The sequence below is a fragment of the Piliocolobus tephrosceles genome, chromosome 1 (assembly GCF_002776525.5).
Source record: "Piliocolobus tephrosceles isolate RC106 chromosome 1, ASM277652v3, whole genome shotgun sequence".
NCBI lineage: Eukaryota > Metazoa > Chordata > Mammalia > Primates > Cercopithecidae > Piliocolobus > Piliocolobus tephrosceles.
In genome coordinates, this window is record NC_045434.1 from 159,690,653 (window position 1) to 159,711,425 (window position 20,773).

The 20,773-nt window shown below is 39.9% G+C and overlaps 1 protein-coding gene across 2 annotated transcripts in view; it reads left to right on the top strand.

Annotated features, from left to right (window-relative positions):
• Positions 1-18,283, top strand: part of DOCK7 (dedicator of cytokinesis 7) — a 243,640-nt gene extending 225,357 nt beyond the window's left edge. Inside the window, exons 47-48 of one of the 2 annotated variants that reach the window (XM_026454153.1) lie at positions 15,303-15,470; positions 17,561-18,003. In XM_026454153.1, the coding sequence (XP_026309938.1) occupies positions 15,303-15,470; positions 17,561-17,603 (211 nt within the window). In that variant the 3' untranslated portion in view covers positions 17,604-18,003. Of the gene's footprint in view, positions 1-15,302; positions 15,471-17,560 lie in introns of both variants that reach the window. The other variant, XM_026454154.1, reaches the window with a different exon arrangement.
• Positions 18,284-20,773: the final 2,490 nt, after the last annotated feature.

Here is a 20,773-nt window from a genome sequence, read left to right on the forward strand (position 1 = left end):
GAGTTCAATACCAGCCTGGCCCACATGGTGAAACCCCTCTCTACTAAAAAATTAAAAAATTAGCCAGGCGTGATGGTGGGCACCTATAATCCCAGCTACTTGGGAGGCTGAGGCAGGGAGAATTGCTTGAACCCAGAAGGTGGAGGTTATAGTGAGCCGAGATCATGCCAGTGCACTCCAGCCTGGGCAACAGAGCGAGACTCCATCTAAAAAAAACAAACAAAACGGAACAACAACAACAAAAACTACATAATATAAACCTTACAAAGGAGTTATAGGCAATACTACATTTTTAATTTTTTGTGTTACCATTCAGTATGGTAACTAAATGGTATGCCTTTATGCATATGTATTTTACAATAGTCATACGCATAATCTTAAATTATTTTTCAATTAAAGTTTAAACTATTATTCTAGTGGTTATATTTTTCAAATTAATATATTATAGTCATAATATACTTATAATCTTAAATTCTTATTTTTTAATTAGAGTTTAAATTATAATTCTAATGGTTACGTTATTTCCTAAAATTAATATACTAGAATTTAAGTTGAATTTGAATGTGGTATAGTTTATGCTAAAATGGATCTTTTTCTTTTGTTAAATTAAAATTTCCAGCATGAGATGACTGAGGCACAGTACCTGAACATTTTTTGTTTTAGAGACAAGGTCTCTCTTTGTCACCCAGACTCTGTAGTGCAGTGACACAATCACAGCTCACTGCAGCCTCGAACTCCTGGGCTCAAGGGATCCTCCTACCTCAGCCTTATGGTATGCACCACGATGCCTGGTTATATTTGGTTGGATGGGGGGTTTTGGTAGAGATGAAGTCTTGCTATGTTGCCCTGGCTAGTCTTGAACTCTTGGCCTCAAGCGATCCTCCCACCTCAGCCTCCCCAAGTACTAGGATTACAGGGAAGAACCACCATGCCCAGCCTACATGAACATTTTTATTGGTTCACAATATGTAGTACATTCTAAAAAGTTTCTAAGTACAGTTGACCTTGAACAGCACAGAGGTTGGGGTGCCAATCCCTTGTACAGCTGAAAACCCATGTAAACTTTTGACCCCCCCAAAACTTAACTAATAGCCTGCTATTGACTGGAAACCTTACTGATAATATAGTCATTAGGTACATAGTTTGTATGTTATATGTATTACATACTGTCTTCTTACAATAAAGTAAGCTAGAGAAAAGAAAATGTTATTAAGAAAATCATAAAGAAGGCCAGGCACGGTGGCTTATGCCTGTAATCCCAGCACTCTGGGAGGCCAAGGTGGGTGGATCATGAGGTCAGGAGTTAGAGACCAGCCTGGCCAAGATGGTGAAACCCCGTCTCTAATAAAAAATACAAAAATTAGCTGGGCACAGTGGTGGGCGTCTGTAATCCCAGCTACTCAGGAGACTGAGGCAGGAGAATCGCTTGAACCCGGGAGATGGAGTCTGCAGTGAACTGAGATCACACCACTGCACTGTAGCCTGGGCGACAGAGCAAGACTCCATCTCAAAAAAGAAAAAAGAAAATCATAAAGAAGAGAAAATGTATTTTACTCTTCCTAAGTGGAAGTGGATCATCATAAAGGGCTTTATCCTCCTTGCCTTCATGTTGAGGAGTCTGTGGAGGAGGAGGAGGAAGAAGTGGGGTTGATCTTGCTATCTAAAGAGTGGCAGAGGCAGAAGAGGTAGAGGAGGTATCAGGGGAGGCAGAAGAGGCAAACACACTCAGTATAACTTTACAGACATCATAATTTTTTTTTTTAATTTCCGTAGGTTTTTGGGAAACAGGTGGTATTTGGTTACATGAGTAAGTTTTTTTTGTTTTGTTTTGTTTTGTTTAAGACAGAGTCTCGCTGTGTTGCCCAAGCTGTAGTGCAGTGGCGCAGTCTTGGCTCACTGCACCTTCTGCCTCCCGGGTTCAAGCAATTCTTCTGCCTCAGCCTCCTGAGTAGTTGGGATTACAGGTGCCCACCACCATGCGCGGCTAATTTTTTAAATTTTAGTAGGGACAGAGTTTCACCATGTTGGTCAGGCTGGTCTCGAACTCCTGGCCTCGTGATCCGCCTGCCTCGGCCTCCCAAAGTGGAGTAAGTTCTTTAGTAGTGATTTGTGAAATTTTGGTGTACCCATCACCCGAGCAGTATACACTAAACCCAGTTGATAGTCTTTTATCCCTCATCCCAGTCTTTTATACCTCATCCCTTCCCACCCTTTCCCACCAAGTCCCCAAAGTCTGTTGTATCATTGTTACGCCTTTGCATCCTCATAGCTTAGCTCCCACTTAATGAGTGAGAACATACGATGTTTGGTTTTCTCATTCCTGAGTTACTTCACTTAGAATAAATAATCTTTAATCCCATACAGGTTGCTGCAAATGCCATTTACTCATTCCTTTTTATGGCTGAGTAATATTCCATCATACGTATACACCATAGCTTCTTTATTCATTGATTGATGGGCATTTGGGCCAGTTCCACATTTTTGCTATTGCAAATTGTGCTGCTATAAACATGCATGTGCAAGTATCTTTTTCATGTAATGACTTCTTCTGAGTAGATACCCAGTAGTGGGATTGCTGGATCAAATAAATGGTGGTTCTCCTTTTAGTTCTTTAAGGAATCTCCACACTGTTTTCCACAGTGGTTGTACTAGTTTACATTCCCACCAGCAGTGCAGAAGTGTTCCCTGTTCACCGCATCCGCACCAGTAACCTTTTTTTTTTTTTTTTTTTTTTTTGATTATGGCCATTCTTGTGGGAGTAAGGTGGTATTGCATTGTGGTTTTCATTTGCATTTCCCTGATCATTAGTGATGTTGAGCATTTTTTCATATGTTGGCCATTTGTATATATTCTTTTGGGAATTGTTGTTCATGTCCTTAGCCTACTTTTTGATGGAATTGTTTGTTTTTTTCTTGCTAATTTGTTTGAGTTCATTGTAGATTCTGGATATTAGTCCTTTGTCAGAGGTATAGATTGTGAAGATTTTCTCCCACTCTGTGGGTTGTCTGTTTACTCTGCTGACTGTTTCTTTTGCCATACAAAAGCTCTTTAGTTTAATTAAGTCCTACCTATTTATCTTTGTTTTTATCGCATTTGCTTTTGAGTTCTTGGTCATGAAATCTTTGCCTAAACCAATGTCTAAAAGGGCTTTTTCTGAAGTTATCTTCTAGTATAGTTTCAGGTCTTAGATGTAAGTCCTTGATCCATCTTGAGTGGATTTGTATAAGTTGGGAGATGAGGATCCACTTTCATTCTCCTACATATGGCTTGCCAATTATCCCAGCATCATTTGTTGAATAGGGTGTCCTTTCCCCACTTTACGTTTTTGATTGCTTTGTCGAAGATCAGTTGGCTATATTTGGGTTTATTTCTGGCTTCTCTATTCTGTTCCATTGGTCTGTGTGCCTATTTTTATACCAGTACCATGCCGTTTTGGTGACTGTGGCCTTATAGTATAGTTTGAAATCAGGTAATGTGATGCCTCCAGATTTGTTCTTTTTTTGCTTAGTCTTGCTTTGGCTATGTGGGCTCTTTTTTGGTTCCATGTGAATTTTAGGATTGTTTTTCCTAGGTCTGTGAAGAATGATGGTGGTATTTTGATGGGAATTGCATTGAACTTGTAGTTTGCTTTTGGCAGTATGGTCATTTTCACAATATTGATTCTACCCATCCACGAACACAGGATGTGTTTCCATTTGTTAGTGTTGTCCGTGATTTAGTTCAGCAATGCTTTGTAGTTTTCCTTGTAGAGGTCTTTCACCTCCTTGGATAGGTGTATTCCTAAGTTTTTTGAGGGTTTTTTTTTTTTTTTTTGCAACTATTATAAAAGGGGTTGAGTTCTTGATTTGATTCTCAGCTTGGTTGCTATTGGTGTATAACAGAGCTACTAATTAATGTATATTAATTTTGTATCCTCAAATTTTGCTGAATTTATTTATCAGTTATAGGAGCTTTTTGGAGGAGTCTTTAGGGTTTTCTAGGTATACAATTATATCATCAGCAAGCAGCAACAACTTGACTTCATCTTTACCGATTTGGATGCACTTTATTTCTTTCTCTTGTCTGATTGCTCTGGCTAGGACTTCCAGTACTATGTTGAGGAGAAGTGGTGAGAGTGGACATCCTTGTCTTGTTCCAGTTCTCAGAGGGAGTACTTTCGCCTTTTCCCCATTCAATATTATGTTGGCTGTGGATTTGTCATAGATGACTTTTATTACATTGAGGTATGTCCCTTGTATGCCAGTTTTGCTGATGCTTTTAATCATAAAGGGGTGCTGAATTTTGTCAATTGCTTTTTCTGCATCTGTTGAGATGATCATGTGATTTTTATTTCTGTTTTTGTGGTGTGTCACATTTATTGACTCATGTATGTTAAACCATCCCTGCATCCCTGGCATGAAACCCACTTGATCATGGTGGACTATCTTTTTGATACGCTGCTGGATTTGATTAGCTAGAATTTTTTTTTTTTTTTTTTTTTTTTGAGACGGAGTCTGGCTCTTTCGCCCAGGCTGGAGTGCAGTGGCCAGATCTCAGCTCACTGCAAGCTCCGCCTTCCGGGTTTACGCCATTCTCCTGCCTCAGCCTCCGGAGTAGCTGGGACTACAGGCGCCCGCCACCTCTCCCGGCTAGTTTTTGGTATTTTTTAGTAGAGACGGGGTTTCACTGTGTTAGCCAGGATGGTCTCCATCTCCTGACCCCGTGATCCGCCCGTCTCGGCCTCCCAAAGTGCTGGGATTACAGGCTTGAGCCACCGCGCCCGGCCTGATTAGCTAGAATTTTGTTAAAGATTTTTGCATCTATGTTTATCAGGGATATTGGTCTGTGGTTTTCTTTTTTTGTTATGTCCTTTCCTGGTTTTGGTATTAGGGTGCTACTGGCTTCTTAGAATGATTTAGGAAGGATTATCTCTTTCTCTGTCTTGTAGAATAGTGTCAGTAGGATTGGTACCAATTCTTCTTTGAATGTCTGGTAGAATTCAGCTTTGAATCCATCTGTATGGATATCACAATTTCTGTCTGACATTTTTGCTTTTTCATTTTTCTAAAAATGTTTCCATATGGTTCTTCCACCATTTGCCTTAGTTTCTGCACCCTTATCATAAAGAGTCCATATTGTAAAAGAAGTCAGAAGCAGTCTTAGGTTATTGAAACCCTTGTGCCAGATTGTCTCGTGTCAATTTGTTTTCTGGCACTGCTGCTTCCATGTTTTCTGCCTTATTTTCTGGCAGTGGTTCAGAAGCACTCATCTCCATCAAGTCATCTTCTGTTAATTCCTCTGGTATAGTTTCTATTAGCTCTTGAATTTCTCCATGATCCGTATCTTAAAACCCTTCACGCTCCACCTTTTAAGCCATATCTACAAGTGTTTCATGATTTCTTTGATTGGCCCTGTTGTAAATCCTGTGAAGTTATGCATAACCTCTGGACAGTTTTCTCCAGCAGGAATTGATTGTCTTGGGCCTGATGGCTTTCTATGTAAACAGTGGTGACATTTTCAGTGGTATAATCCTTCCAGACTTGTGATGTTCTCTTTATCAGAGTTCTCTTCCATAGCGCTGACACTCCTTTCTATTAATATAAAGTACCAGGTATAATGAGCCTTATAGGTCCTTATGACCCTAGATCTAGAAGCTGAATTAGAAATGTATTTTGTTGTTGTTGTTGTTGTTAGTTTTTTTGTTTTGTTTTTTTGAGACGGAATCTCACTCTGTTACCAAGGCTGGAGTGCAGTGATACAATCTCAGCTCACTGCAGTCTCCGCCTCCCGGGTTCAAGCGATTCTCGAGCCTCAGCCTCCTGAGTTGCTGGGATTATAGATGCCCACCTCCACACCTGGCTAATTTTTGTATATGGGGTTTTGCCATGTTGGTCAGGCTTGTCTCTAACTCCTGACCTCAGATGATCCACCCACCTCGGCCTCCCAAAGTACTTGGATTACAGGCGTGAGCCACAGTGCCGGGCCTAGATGTTGTTTTTACAGGGGCAGGTAGACCACTTCAAGACCTTCGGTGTTAAACTCGGGGTTCTGGGTGGCCAGATGCAATGTCCAATATCAAAAGAACTTTAAAGGGCATTCCCTTAACTAATAAGATACTTCCTGACTTCATGGACAAAGCACCCATGGAGCCAATCCATAAAATGGGTTCTCATCTAGAACTTTTCATTGTTTAGCCAGAATACTGGCAGCTGGCTTTTACCTGTTCCCTTCAAGGTTCAGGGGTTAGCAGCTTTGTAAGTAAGGGCAGTCTTGATTATAAACCTGACTGCATTTGTACAAAACAGTAGAGTTAGCCAATCCCTTTTTGCCTTAAATCCTCGTGCTCACTTCTCTTTTTTACTAACAAATGTCCATTGTGGCTTTTTTTTTCTAAATAGGGCACTTTTATCTGCATTAAAAATCTGTTCAGAAAAACAACAACCACCAAAAAAAAAAAAACCTGTTCAGGCAAATATTCCCCCTCCTCAGTGATTTTTGTAATGGTATCTGGGAGCTTTGTCTGCTGCCTCTTGGTTGGCAGAAGCTGCTGCTTGGTCAGTAGAAACTGCCTCTCCTGTCTCTTGGTATTTCAAAAAATCAAACCTCTTTCTAAAATTAGCAAACCATCCTTTGCTGGCATTAAATTCTCCAGTTTTAGATCCTTTACCTTCCCTTTGCCTTGTCTTGTAATGACTTCACTTTTTCTCACATCGTTAGTCTACAGGTATACTTTCCTTACAGCAATCCTGTACCCACATAAAAGCTGCATTTTCAATATGAGATAAAATGGTATTTCTAGGCCAGGTGCAATGGCTCACACCTGTAATCGCAGCACTTTGGGAGGCCAAGATGGGTGGATCATGAGGTCAGGAGTTCAAGACTAGCCTGGTCAAAATGCTGAAACCCCATCTCTACTAAAAATACAAAAATTAGCCAGGTGTGGTGGCCCACACCTGTAATCCCAGCTACTCCGGAGGCTGAGGCAGGAAAATCGCTTCAAACTGGGTGGCAGAGGTTGCAGTGAGCCGAGATCGTGCCACTGCACTGCAGCCTGGGTAACAGAGCAAGACTCCATCTCAAAAAAACAAACAAACAAACAACAACAACAACAAAAAACGGTATTTCACAAAAAGTGCAAGGTTTTCATGCCTATTGGCTTACAAATTTCCTTTTCTTTTTTTTACAGTGGTCTTTACACTGGATTCCTATGTCTTGAGATGGTGGGCAACTGTAGCTGCAGATCTCAATCTATAATACCAAGCAATTCACCTCTTTCCTGTAATGTCATAACTTTTCTCTGCTTCTTGGAAGCACTTCCAACATCACTAGTGGCACTTCATGTAGGCCCCATGGATTATTCAAAGTTTATGGTTGCACTAAACACAATAAAAAATACACAAGAACTATGAGAAATCACTCTTTACTGTGATATATAATTTACTGAAGCAACAACTGCTCACCTGGAGATGAGTAGCATCACATGGCATTTTAAGCAGATACATTTGAGCTCATCACAGTAGCAACAAGAGGTGGCTACAAAATTATAGCAGTAGTGCAGTACGTACTGCAGTTTTTTTCAGTTGTGACTTAATAATGTATCTTTACATTTGTTTACATTTTTCTCTACTACAAATGGTGCCATGCAGGGTCCCTGTTTATGTGGGTAAGTTTTGTATATATTTTATGGTAGTAAATAATAAAATAGGCTAGTATCTTCATATGCTTTATGCATTCATGACATCTTTTTCTTTTTAAAATTTTTCTCAGCTACACAATTTGTCTTCAAGGTTTTTCACAAATCTCCAAAGAATTATATTCATTGGAAAAAATCCACATATAAGCAGACTTTCACAGTTGCAAACTATGTTGTTAAACGGTCAGCTGTATTAACAGTGCCAACAGTGCACATTTACTAGTCCCAATACACCTTGAATTTAAATAGGATTTTTTTTTTTTTTTTTTTGGTCAGTGTGTTTGTTTTTGTTTTTGTTTGTGGGGATGGATTTTCCCTCTGTCAGCCAGGCTGGAATGCAGTGGTGTGATCTTGGCTCACTGCAACCTCTGCCTCCCGGGCTCAAGCGATTCTCCTTCCTCAGCCTCCTGAGTAGCTGGGATTACAGGCACGCACCACCACGCCCAGCTAATTTTTGTATTTTTAGTAGAGATGGGGTTTCACCATGTTGGCCAGGCTGGTCTCGAACTCCTGACCTCAGGTGATCCACTTGCCTCAGCCTCCTGAAGTGCTGGGATTACAGGCATGAGCCACTGCACCCAGCCAATACAAGCAAATTGAGGCACCATTTAAAACAGACTGACGGCCGGGCATGGTGGCTCAGGCCTGTAATACCAGCACTTTGGGAGGCCGAGGTGGGTGGATCACCTGAGGTCAGGAGTTCAAGACCAGCCTGGCCAACATGGCAAAACCCCATCTCTGCTAAAAATACAAAAATTAGCCAGGTGTGGTGACATGTGCCTGTAATCCTAGCTACTTGGGAGGCTGAGGCAGGAGACTCCCTTGGACCCGGGAGGCAGAGATTGCAGTGCGCCGAGATCACACCACTGTACTCCAGGCTGGGTGACAGAGTGAGACTCCAGCTAAAAAAAAAAAAAATTGCTTTTATTACTAAAAACAGTAAGCACTTTTCCATATGTTTACTTTTTGTTTTGGGGTTTTGTTTTTTTTAAAACATTTTCCATTAAATCTTGAATAGATTGAAAATAATATTTATAACATTTGCTATTAAAGAATAGAAAGAAAAAAGTCATGTGTCTACCACCCAGCCTAAGAAACCAAGTATGGGCCAGGCACGGTGGCTCACGCCTGTAATCCCAGCACTCTGGGAGGCCAAGGAGGGCGGATCACGAGGTCAGGAGATCGAGACCATCCTGGCTAACACGGTGAAACCCCATCTCTACTAAAAAATCGAAAAACTTAGGCGAGCATAGTGGCAGGCGCCTGTAGTCCCAGCTACTCGGGAGGCTGAGACAGGAGAATGGCGTGAACCCAGGAGGCAGAGCTTGCAGTGAGCCAAGATCGTGCCACTGCACTCCAGCACTCCAGCCTGGGCGAAGAGCAAGACTCCGTCTGAAAAAAAAAAAAAAAAAAAAAACAAATATGACCATGACTTTGAGATCCCCTCCCTATGTATATTTCTCTGATACCATTTCCCTCCGTTCCTTCAGGAGTAACCAGTATCCTGAATTTCATATTTATCATTTCCTTTCTTGTCTTTATAGTTCTATCATAAACTATTCTTTATAGTTCTATCATAAATGGTTCCCTAAATAACATATTTTGTTTTGCATTTTTTTAACTTTAACAGTGTATACAATGTTTTGTGACTTGCTGTTTTCAGTGTTTGTGAGATATATCTATAGTAAATGTTGCTTTAATTTATTTTTACATATTCCATTTTATGAATATGCCATGATTTATGCATTCTTCTGTTGATGGATATTTTGGTTGTTTCCTGTTTTGTTTTGTTTTTAGTTACAAAGAGTGCTACTCAAATATCCCTCCTATTTATTTCTGGACGTACATGTACAAGAGATTTTCTAGGGCTTAAAATTAAGAATAATGTTGTTGGTTCATAGGTTCATCCTCAATCAGACGATGCCACAATTTTTTCAAAAGTGTGTAAACCAAATTTACATTCCCATTAGTAGCATTTGAGTTCCTATTACTATATATCCTCACCAATACTTGATATTATCTAACATTGTAACTTTTACCAACTAGTGGATGTGAAATGATAGGTAGTCGTGGATTAAATTTGCATTTCCCTGATTACCAAAGAGGTTGAATATCTGTTCATGTGTCTGTTAGCCATTTCTCTTCCCTCCTCTGTAAAGTTATATATTCAAGTCTTTTGCCATTTTCCTATTGGATTCTTTTCCTTACTGATTTCTAAGGGTATTTGTGTGTTCTGGATGCTTTATCATTTGTTAATATCACAAATATCTCCTCTGAATTTGAGACTTGTCATTTTTCTCCTACAAACAGAAGTTCTTAAATTTAATGTAGTTAAATGATTCAATCTTTTCCTTTATCAGTATATGTTAAACAAAGAGTGGGAGAGGCAAAAAAAAAAAAAAGCTTTTTTTACTTTAAAAAAGATGTGCCTGCAAGAGCCGGGTGCTGTGGTGAGTGCCTGTAGTCCCAGCTACACAGGAGGCCGAAGTAAGATGATGGCTTGAGACCAGAAGTTCAAGTCGACATAGTGAGACTCTCTCTCTTAAAAAAAAAAAAAAAAAAATCCATTTGCAATTGATTTTTGTGTATGGTTCAAGGTAAGGATCAGTTTGATTTTTGTCCATACTGATAACTGATAATGATCTCAGTGCCATTTGTTGAATATGGTATGAGATAATGGTTTAGTTTTTTTTCTCCCCCTTACGGATATCCAGTTGACTCATAACCATGTATTTAAAAAGCAGACTTACAGGTTTGTGGTGAAATCTGGTTTGCAGTGTCATCACTATTACACATTTCTTTCTCTCTGGTTTGCGGTGTCATCACTATTATAAATTAAGCACCCATGTTTATGTGCATATTTTTATGGGATCTTTATTCTCCTACAGTAGTCTATTTATCTCTCTTTCAGCTAATGTCATGCTCTCTATGGCAACTACTGCCGCTTTATAATAAGCTTTGCCATGTGGCAGAGCTCTCAACCTTGCTTTGTTGAAGGACTGTTTTTGGCTGTTTTCATTTTTATATAAATTTTAAATTTTAGAATCAATTTGTCATTCCATACACCCAAAAAATAACCTGAATTTATAGATGAGTTGGAAGAGAATTGACATCAGTCCATGAATATGGTATATCTTCCATTTACTTAGGTCTTTTAAGTGTTTTCTTAATACTATTTAAATTTTTCGTGTAGAGGTCTTGTACATTTTAAAATTTATTCTTTAATATGTAATGCTTTTATTATTTTATTAATTTTTTTTTTTTTTTGAGACGAGTTTTGCTCTTGTTGCCCAGGCTGGAGTGCAATGGCGTGATCTCAGCTCACAGCAACCTCCACCTCCCAGGTTCAAGCAGTTCTACCTCAGCCTCCCAAGTAGCTGGGATTACAGGCATGTGCCACCACGCCTGGCCAATTTTGTATTTTTTCTTTTTTTTTTGAGGCGGAGTCTCTCTCTGTGGCCCAGGCTGGGGTGCAGTGGCTGGATCTCAGCTCACTGCAAGCTCCGCCTCCTGGGTTTACGCCATTCTCCTGCCTCAGCCTCCCGAGTAGCTGGGACTACAGGCGCCCGCCACCACGCCCGGCTAGTTTTTTGTATTTTTTAAGTAGAGACGGGGTTTCACAGTGTTAGCCAGGATGGTCTCGATCTCCTGACCTCGTGATCCGCCAGTCTCAGCCTCCCAAAGTGCTGGGATTACAGGCTTGAGCCACCGTGCCTGGCCCAATTTTGTATTTTTAGTAGAGATGCAGTTTCTCCATCTTGGTCAGGCTGGTCTCAAACTCCTGACCTCAGGTGATCTGCCCGCCTCAGCCTCCCAAGGTGTTGGGATTTCCACTACATTGTAGTGACAGGGTCTCACTATGTTGCCCAGGCTGGTCTCTCACTCCTGGGCTCCAGCAGTCCTCTGGTCTCAGCCTGCCAAAGTGCTGGGATTGCAGGTGTGAGCCTCTGTGCCCAGGAGTGAGAGACCAGCTGCGTTGACTTTATATATTACTTTTACATGAGAATTTTACCAGACTTATTAATTCTAATAATTTATCCGTAGAATCTTTTTCTTGTCTTATAATGATAATTAGGACGTCCAGTACTGTGTTGACTAGGAATAGAGAGGACATCATTTTCTTGTTCCTTCTCTAAAAGGGTTTTCACCACTGAGTATGTTTGCTACAGGTTTTTTGTAGATTTTTAATTAGGTTAAAGGACTACCCACCTATTTGTAGTTATGCAGTTTTTAATATGATAGGTTTTACAAGTTTGTTATCAAGTGCTTTTATTCTGCATCCCCTTTAATCTTTTAATCTAAAAACTTAGTGATTTTATAACCCAACTTTTCTTTTATTCCAGGGATTAAAAAACTTGGTCAGTGTGGTACCTTATGCCTATAAATCCCAGCACTTTGGGAGGCTGAGGCAGGCAGATCGCTTGAGCTCAGAAGTTTGAGACCAGCCTGAGCAACATGACAAAACCCTATCTCTGCTAAAACTACAAAAATTAGCTGGGCATGATGGTGCATACCTGTAGTCTCGGCTAATTAGGAGGCTAAGGTGGGAGGATCCCTTGAGCCCAGGAGATCAAAGCTGCAGTGAGCTGAGATTGCGCCACTGCACTTCAGCCTGGGCAAAAGAGCAAGACCGTGTCTCAAAAAAAAATCACGTCTATAATCCCAGCACTTTGGGAGGCCGAGGCAGGCGGATCACGAGGTCAGGAGATCAAGGACCATCCTGGCTAACACGGTGAAACCCTGTCTCTACTAAAAATACAAAAAATTAGCCAGGTGTGGCAGCATGCGCCTGTAGTCCCACCTGCTGGGGAGGCTGAGGCAGGAGAATGGCGTGAACCCGGGGCCGAGATCACGCCACTGCACTCCAGCCTGGGTGACAGAGCAAGACTCCGTCTCAAATAAATAAATAAATAAAAATAAAAATAATTGGGGGGCGTGTGTGTTCAATACACTGGCACAAGTTTCCAACTAAAATTGTCCATTAGTATGCCTTCTGTGGATACCAAATTCGAAGACAAGCTTAATATGTTATATAAAATGGTGTATTTGTATATAACCTATGTACATCCTCCTGCATACTTTAAATCATTTTTAGACTACTTAAAATACCTAATATATAATGTAAATAGTTGTTAATACTGTATTGTTTAGGAAATAATGACAAGATAAAAGTCTGTACATGTTCAACACATTTTTTTAAAATTATTATTTCAATCCATGGTTGGTCTAATTCATGCATGCAGAACCCACAGATAGGGAGGGCCAACTGCATTTTGTTTGGAAGTTCTGCAATTATTTTTATAGGTGAGCTTGGATTACAGTGTTTTTTTTATAGTCTCCCGTAGGTTTTGGTATCCCAGCCTTGAAATATGAGTTGGGAACTCCCCTCAAGAATAGTTCTTTTCCCCTATACTCTGGAATCGTTTTTTTATATACTCTGGAATAATTTTGTTACATTCGAGTTATTGGTCCCTAGAATGTTTAGTAGAATTTAGTGTTTTCTTTGTAGATAGATTTGTGACAGTTGTTTCAATTTATTTTAAGATTGTTGACATTTTCTTCATTGTGTTTTGCTAAAATATTAATCTAGATTAACAGATTATTAATAATTTAGCAAAAAATCTACATTAATCTATTAATATCAATTAATATAAATTCAGGGGGCTTTTTTTGTATTAAATTGTACAGTTTTATTGGCTGGCCGTGGTGGCTCACTGCCTGTAATTCCAACACTTTTGATGGCTGAGGTAGGCAGATCACTTGAGGCCAGAAGTTCAAGACCTGCTTGGCCAACATGGAGAAAATCCGTCTCTACTAAATATACAAAAACTAGCTGGGTGTGGTGACGTGAGCCTGTAGTCCCAGCTACTCAGGTGGCTAAGTACAAGAATCTCTTGAACCCAGGAGGCAGAAGTTGGAGTGAGCAGAGATCATGCTACTGCACTCCAGCCTGGGTGACAGAACAGCCACTCTGTCTCAAAAAAAAAAAAAAAGTACATTATATCCTCTGTGCCTTTTAAAACTTCTGCTGTATTTAACTTTATGTTACATTTTAAATTTCTGTTAGGGGATATCTGACCTTAGGGGATATTTGACCTTTTTCATTTAATCTTGCCAGAGCTTAGACTGTTTTTTTTTTTTTTTTTTCATTTTTTCAAAGAATCAACTTTTGCAATTTTTGATACTCTAATATATTTTAAAATTTCATTTCCTTCCTAATACTTTAAGTTGCTTAGCTCTTCAGTTTTAGACTTCTAATATAAGCATTTGAGGCTATGCATTTTCTACTAAGCATCACTTTAGTTGCATTCCACAAATATATAAAAATATATTATTTGTAAATATCCTTCCATTCATTGTCTGTCAGGGTCCAGATACTTCTCTCAAATATTTGAATAACTTGGATAAAGGACTGTCATCAAAATCTATTCATTTGGCTGGGCACGGTGGCTCACGCCTGTAATCCTAGCACTTAGGGAGGCCAAGGCAGGTGGATCATGAGGTCAGGAGTTTGAGACCACCTTGGCTAAGATGGTGAAACCCTGTTTCCACTAAAAATAAGGAACATTAGCCAGGTGTGGTGATGGGTGCCTGTAATCCCTGTTACTCAGGAGGTTGAGGTAGGAGAATCACTTGAACCCGGGAGGCAGAGGTTGCAGTGAGCCGAGATCGTGCCACTGTACTGCAGCCTGGGCTACAGAGTGAGACTCCATCTCAAAAAAAAAAAAAAATCTATTCAGTTAAGAAATATTTGAACACAGACAAAGCACTGTGCCAGATGACATTGGTGCCACATAAATGAGCATGATTACATCCCTGAAAGAGCTTCTAGTCAAGTGGTGGTGTGAAAAAAATGCCTTCAGATAATTTTCAATTTAATGATACTGGAAGTAAATGTTTAATAGATTTTAAAAGAACTCAGTTGATTATCTGTTCCCTGCCTTAAACCTAAAACAAAAGATGATTATTTAACATTCAGCTAAAAAACTAAATGTCCTCATCATGGCAAATACACACACACACACACACGTTTGTTTGAGACAGTCCCACTCTGTTGCCCAGGTTGGAGTGCAGTTGTGCAATCTTGGCACACCCACACATGTTTGAGACAGTCCCACCATGTTTCCCAGGCTGGAGTGCAGTGGTACAATCTCAGCGCGCACACGCGCACACACACAGTTTGAGAGAGTCCCACTCTGTTGCCCAGGCTGGAGTGCTCTGTTGCCCAGGCTGGTACAATCTCAGCTCACTGTACTCTCCACTTCCTGGGCTCAAGCGTCCTCCCACCTCAGCCTCATAAATAGCTGGGACTACAAGAGTGCACTACCATGCCTGGCTAAGTTTTGCATTTTTTTGTAGAGACGAGGTTTTGCCATGTTGTCCAGGTTGGTCTCAGAACTCCTGGGCTTAAGTGGTCCTCCTGCCTTGACCTCCCAAAGTGCTGGGATTACAGCCGCGAGCCACCATGCCTGGCCTATATTTTGTGTGTGTGTGTGTGTGATTAGGCCCACATATGTATGTATGTTGTGTGTCATTAAGCCCATATATATGTATATATGTGTATGAGTGTATGGCATTAAAAACAAACTATGCCAGAAGTAATTTCTTGATAACATCCTGTTTTTCCTAGGTGTGAAGATGCCTTAAGAAAAAATAAGAGCTTAATTGGGCCAGATCAAAAGGAGTATCAAAGGGAACTGGAGAGAAATTATCATCGCCTTAAAGAGGCCCTACAGCCACTGATCAACAGAAAGATCCCTCAGTTATACAAGGCAGTATTGCCTGTCACCTGCCACAGGTATGCTTATTTTTAAGTGGTTTTAGATATTCTCCTTTGAAACCTAACATGTTCAACTAGTATAAGTCTTTTTACAGCTTGAGCATCTGTCATCCAAAAAGCTTGGGACCAGAAGTGTTTGGGGTTTCAGATTTTGGAATATTCGTGTTACGCTTACTGGTTGAGTATCCCTAATCCAAAAATCTGAAATGCTCCAGTGAGCATTTCCTTTGAGCATCATGTCAGTGCTTAAAAAGTTTCTGATATTGGAACATTTCAGAATTTTGGATTAGGGATATTCAACCTGTATCACCTACAATCATTCTACAAGGTAAATAACCTGAGAATCAAAAAGTTGGTACTCATATTAACCGGGACACCACATGAAGTCCTGTCATTAACTTGGATTTTTCTACAACTAAATCCTAGTTCTGTTATTTAAGCAGATAATTTTTTTAGATTTCTTCTCTGTATAATGAGACAGAACTTAAAGAGGTTGTTGTGGAGATTAAATGACATTACAGATGTGAAGTTCCTAGGACAGTGCCTGACATTTCACTTTATAGCACCGGAATTCTGGAAAGGACACAACAACTGCAAACTTTCTTGCATTGTGAAATCAAATTTACATATAAGTATTGAAGATGGTTTCCTCTCAAAATTCCCAATGGGAAACATACTAGTCTTCTCCACTTTTGGTTTCCCCTTCAGTCTTTTTGAGAGTTTTACCTTCTTGCTGCTTCCACTCCCCCTCTCCCAGTCTTCTACCCACCAGGCCAGAGATCCCAGAGAGCCAGGGTGCTGGGTCCCTGAGATAGGCCTAATCGTCATCTCAGTTCCTTCAGATCTCCATGGAAATTCCTTTCCATGGAAAGACTGTATTCTTCCTGACCAAAACTTTGCCTTACAATATCCGAGGTTTGCCTTCCTCTATGATCTACTTTTTGGCCAATCCTCCAAGCTTTAGTTCTTAATATTTGTAGGCAGTTTTGTGGAATTTAGAAAAAAACTTTTTCTTGATGAACAGTATCTAGCTTTCAAGATTGCTGTTTCCCTTCAAAGTAAGCTTTGAGATTTGAAGCCAGTGTGATTGATCTTTGTACTTGGCCTTTTCCTTTCCTGGAGATATTAAGCCTCATGGCTTAACCTTAATGGCTGGAAGGATAAGCAAAAGAAACCAACTGATAATAGAAAATATGTTAAGAGTATTCCAAGAGTATTGTTCCCTTCACTCTTTATTAGAATTTAAGTTTTAAATTTTTCTTTAGCGTTTGAGTTTTTAATTTTGCTTGTTTACAAAATCAGGAATATTTGCAGTAGGGATCCTGGACCCATGAGAGGGGAGTCCCTAAGACCCTTTCAGGAATTTCCCTAAGTCAAAGCTAATTTCATATTAATGCCAAATATTAGCCTTTTCTCACTTATTCTCTTGTGAGGGTACAGTGGAGATTTCTACAGATTGAGATGTGACATTGGAAAAGATTGACTATAGAAGCAGATGTGAGACCACAGGCATTAAGCCACACTCTTACATGAGTACCACTCTCCTAAAGCTTCTTGCAAATCATTTTTAATAAGCAATGCTATTTATAGTATACATGTAATGGGTTATTTTAATAATAACTTAAGATGTTCTTAGTTTTAATTTCTAATATGATAAACATCCATATATAGCCCACATAAAAGATTCCTGGGTTCTCAATAATTTTGAAGAGTGTAAAAAGGACCTGAGACAAACTTTGAGAACAGCTGGTTTGAGACTTAAAATTTAATAAACACCTGCCTTTTGCCACGTAAAAACCCCAAATCTTTTCCTGAAATCTCTCCCATTATCCCTTAAGTCCTTGTCTTGTTTATTACAGTATCTGCAGCATCAACTGGACAAACGAATACAAAAGACCAGTAAGTGGTGACTGTAATACACTCTATAGCTAAATCTATAAGCCAAAATATGTAAGGCAGAGTATGTAGGATGAGTATCCAACTTGGAAGTTAGCAAGAAATGGTGGCAAAACTGTGAGGTAACTGGCAGAAAAAAGCATGTAAGACATTTTAAAGGTATATGCAAAAATTGTTTTCTTGTAACTATGTCCTCTCATTTTTTTCCCCAGAGATTCCTTCAGTCGAATGAGCCTTCGCAAAATGGATCTCTAAACTGAATGCACTTGTTTTATTCATCTGCAAAGAGCCATGTATTCAACATCGAGTTTGAAAAGATCTATTGGAAAACAACATGGAATGGAATTCTGGAAATTATTATTCATTGAAGAATGCAGTGGCCAAGAAAATATCACATGTAGATTGTTAACACTTGAGAATCATGGCTATGGTTTCTAATGTTCTGGTAACAAGCTGTTGTCTTTTAAGACATTTTAATGACTCAAAGGTACACTATACATTTACCATTATTTATACCATAGCTAACGTTAAATTTATTTACTTTAAGTTCGTATTTTTTAATTTATATTACCATTTATAGATTCATTTTGGAACCATTTTAAATGTAGTAATGCTTATTTTAAAGGTACTATTAAATATGTGAATGTTTACACTAGTTTTACTGAGTGGGACTTCAAAATTTTTATTTATTGACAATTGCAGAGAACAACTAAAAGGTTGACTCAAGAACTAGTTCCAAACCTAGCAAAATAAAAATGATAGCCCCAAATTAAATAAATGAGTTTGGTAACTGTTTCAAAGTTATTTTCCATTTACATTCCCAAAAAAGGAATTTAGAACTACAGTACTTAGTAAAACCTTTGTGTAAAATACTTTAAATACTGGGATAACTAATACCAGTGACAACAGCTTGACTTTACGATTAAATCTTATTATATCAATGATAGTAGTATGAACTTCATGATTCTTGGCAACTAAAATGAATGATTCCTCTGTTCCAAATTAAAGCCAGCCATCAGTTTTTGACGATGTAAACCAGTAAATTAGAATCTGCTTAAAGCTATCTTGTAGCACCATGCAGGTAACACAGCTGGGGTTTGAGAGAAATCACATATTTTCTGACACTTGTAGAGTTTAGAAGCATATAAAAAGTAAAATTAGGTGCTTTAATTCATCTAAAATTATATGAAAAAGTCATACAGAAAAAAAATTTGAGAAGTAACATTTTTAATTTCTTGGCAAGTTTTTCCAAAACAATGCATAGTAATGATTTCCATAACAGTTTAGAACAATGTTTTTTGGGTAGTAGTGCAGCTTACAGAATGGCATCATTTATAATCCTTTCTTCTACTGACCAGTTACATGAATCACTTAAGAACTGACCAGATCCGGGCCCAGTGGCTCACACCTGTAATCCCAACACTTTCGGAGGCCGAGGTGGGTGGATCACGAGGTCAGGACCAAGATGGTGAAACCCCGTCTCTACTAAAAATAAAAAAATTAGCCAGGCACGGTGGCAGGAGCCTGTAATCCCAGCTACTTGGGAGGCTGTGGCAGGAGAATCACTTAAACCCAGGCGGCAGAGGTTGCAGTGAGCGGAGATCAAGCCGCTGCACTCTAGCCTGGACGGCAGTGAGACTTCATCTCCAGATTGGCTTGGCGCAGTGGCTCAGGCCTACCTATAATCCCAGCCCTCTGGGAGGCAGGGGCGGGCAGATCATGAGGCCAGGAGTTTGAGAACAGCCTGGCCAATATGGCAAAACCCCATCTCTACTAAAAATATAAAAAATTAGCCAGGCATGGTGGCACGTGCCTGTAATCCAAACTACTTGGGTGGCTGAGGCAATAGAATCACTGGAACCTAGAAGGCAGAGGTTGCAGTAAGCCAAGATTGCACCACTGCACTTCAGCCTGGACGACAGAGCAAGGCTCTTAAGTCAAAAACAAAAACCCAGCACTTTGGGAGACCGAGGCGGGCGGATCCCGAGGTCAGGAGATGGAGACCACCCTGGCTAACATGGTGAAACCCCGTCTCTACTAAAAATACGAAAAATTAGCCAGGCATGGTGGCGGGAGCCTACAGTCCCAGCTACTCGGGAGGCTGAGGCAGGAGAATGGCATGAACCCGGGTGGCAGAGCTTGCAGTAAGCTGAGATCGCGCCACTGCACTCCAGACTGGGCGACAGAGCTAGACTCCGTCTCAAAAAAAAAAAAAAAAAAACTGGTTGTAGTGCCTTCATTCTAGTCAATGTACTATATATTGAAAATACTATATACTCAAAAAATATCTACTTCTGAGAGCCTAAGTGATGGTTGATAGCCCACACTCCAAGTAACTTTAATGGGCAGTATCATCTCAAATTCCTTTTATCTACACCAATTCAAAGACTGAGATTTTTCAGATGAGTCAACATCATTAGACCAAATCTGAGTCAGAAGGGCATATAACCTCAAAACTCAATTTGAGGAGCCAAATGAACAGTAAGGAAAGGTAAGGAGTCAAGAATGGAAATCCCTCCCGTCCGAAGGAGTGACATTTTCCCTTCTTCTCTGGGGGACAGTGATAGGTATAAACATAAAGGAGAGAATAAGGAACCCATGAAGGGTCACTTCTCATTAGGTTACATCTATGTAAGCGTTTGGACAAAAATCTCACAAACCTCAGTAACAATATCAAAGACTTTATGATTTGTATGATTATGATTATCATGCAAAACCAATTATTTTGACATCCTTCAGAACAGAGGCTTCCTCTTAAACATTCATATGATACTAAATACTTCCTTCTTACAAACTTCCTTTTTCTTAAAATGTAACTTTCCCACATCAGGAATTTATATTAGTTCTTAACACTGGCTGTCTCTCAAGTATTAGAGGCCCAGTGTCTATCCTAGACCCATTCCATTCAAAACTTACAGGTAGTACTCGGGACTGTTTAAGGATTTCCATCAGTGATTCTGAAAGGTGGGGAGAACCATGATTTCATTATCATCTCATCATCCTATGGAAGAATGTAAGACATTATGTAACTGTGTGTGTGTTTGTTTTTTTGAGATGGAGTTTTGCTCTGTTGCCCAGGCTGGAGTGCAGTGGCATGATCCCTGATCCCGGCTCACTGCAAGCTCCGCCTCCTGGGTTCATGCCATTCTCCTGCCTCAGCCACCCCAGTAGCTGGGACTACAGGCACCCACCACCATACCCAGCTAATTTTTTCTATTTTTAGTAGAAATGGGGTTTCATGTGTTAACTAGGATAGTCTTGATCTCCTGACCTCATGATCCACCTGCCTCAGCCTCCCAAAGTGCTGGGATTACAGGTGTGAGCCACCGCACCCAGCCTACCGTGATTTTTTAGTTGAGAAGGTACTCCTTGTTGAAATGGGGTATTATAGTGTTATCCCAATAGCATTTATATATTTAGAATCA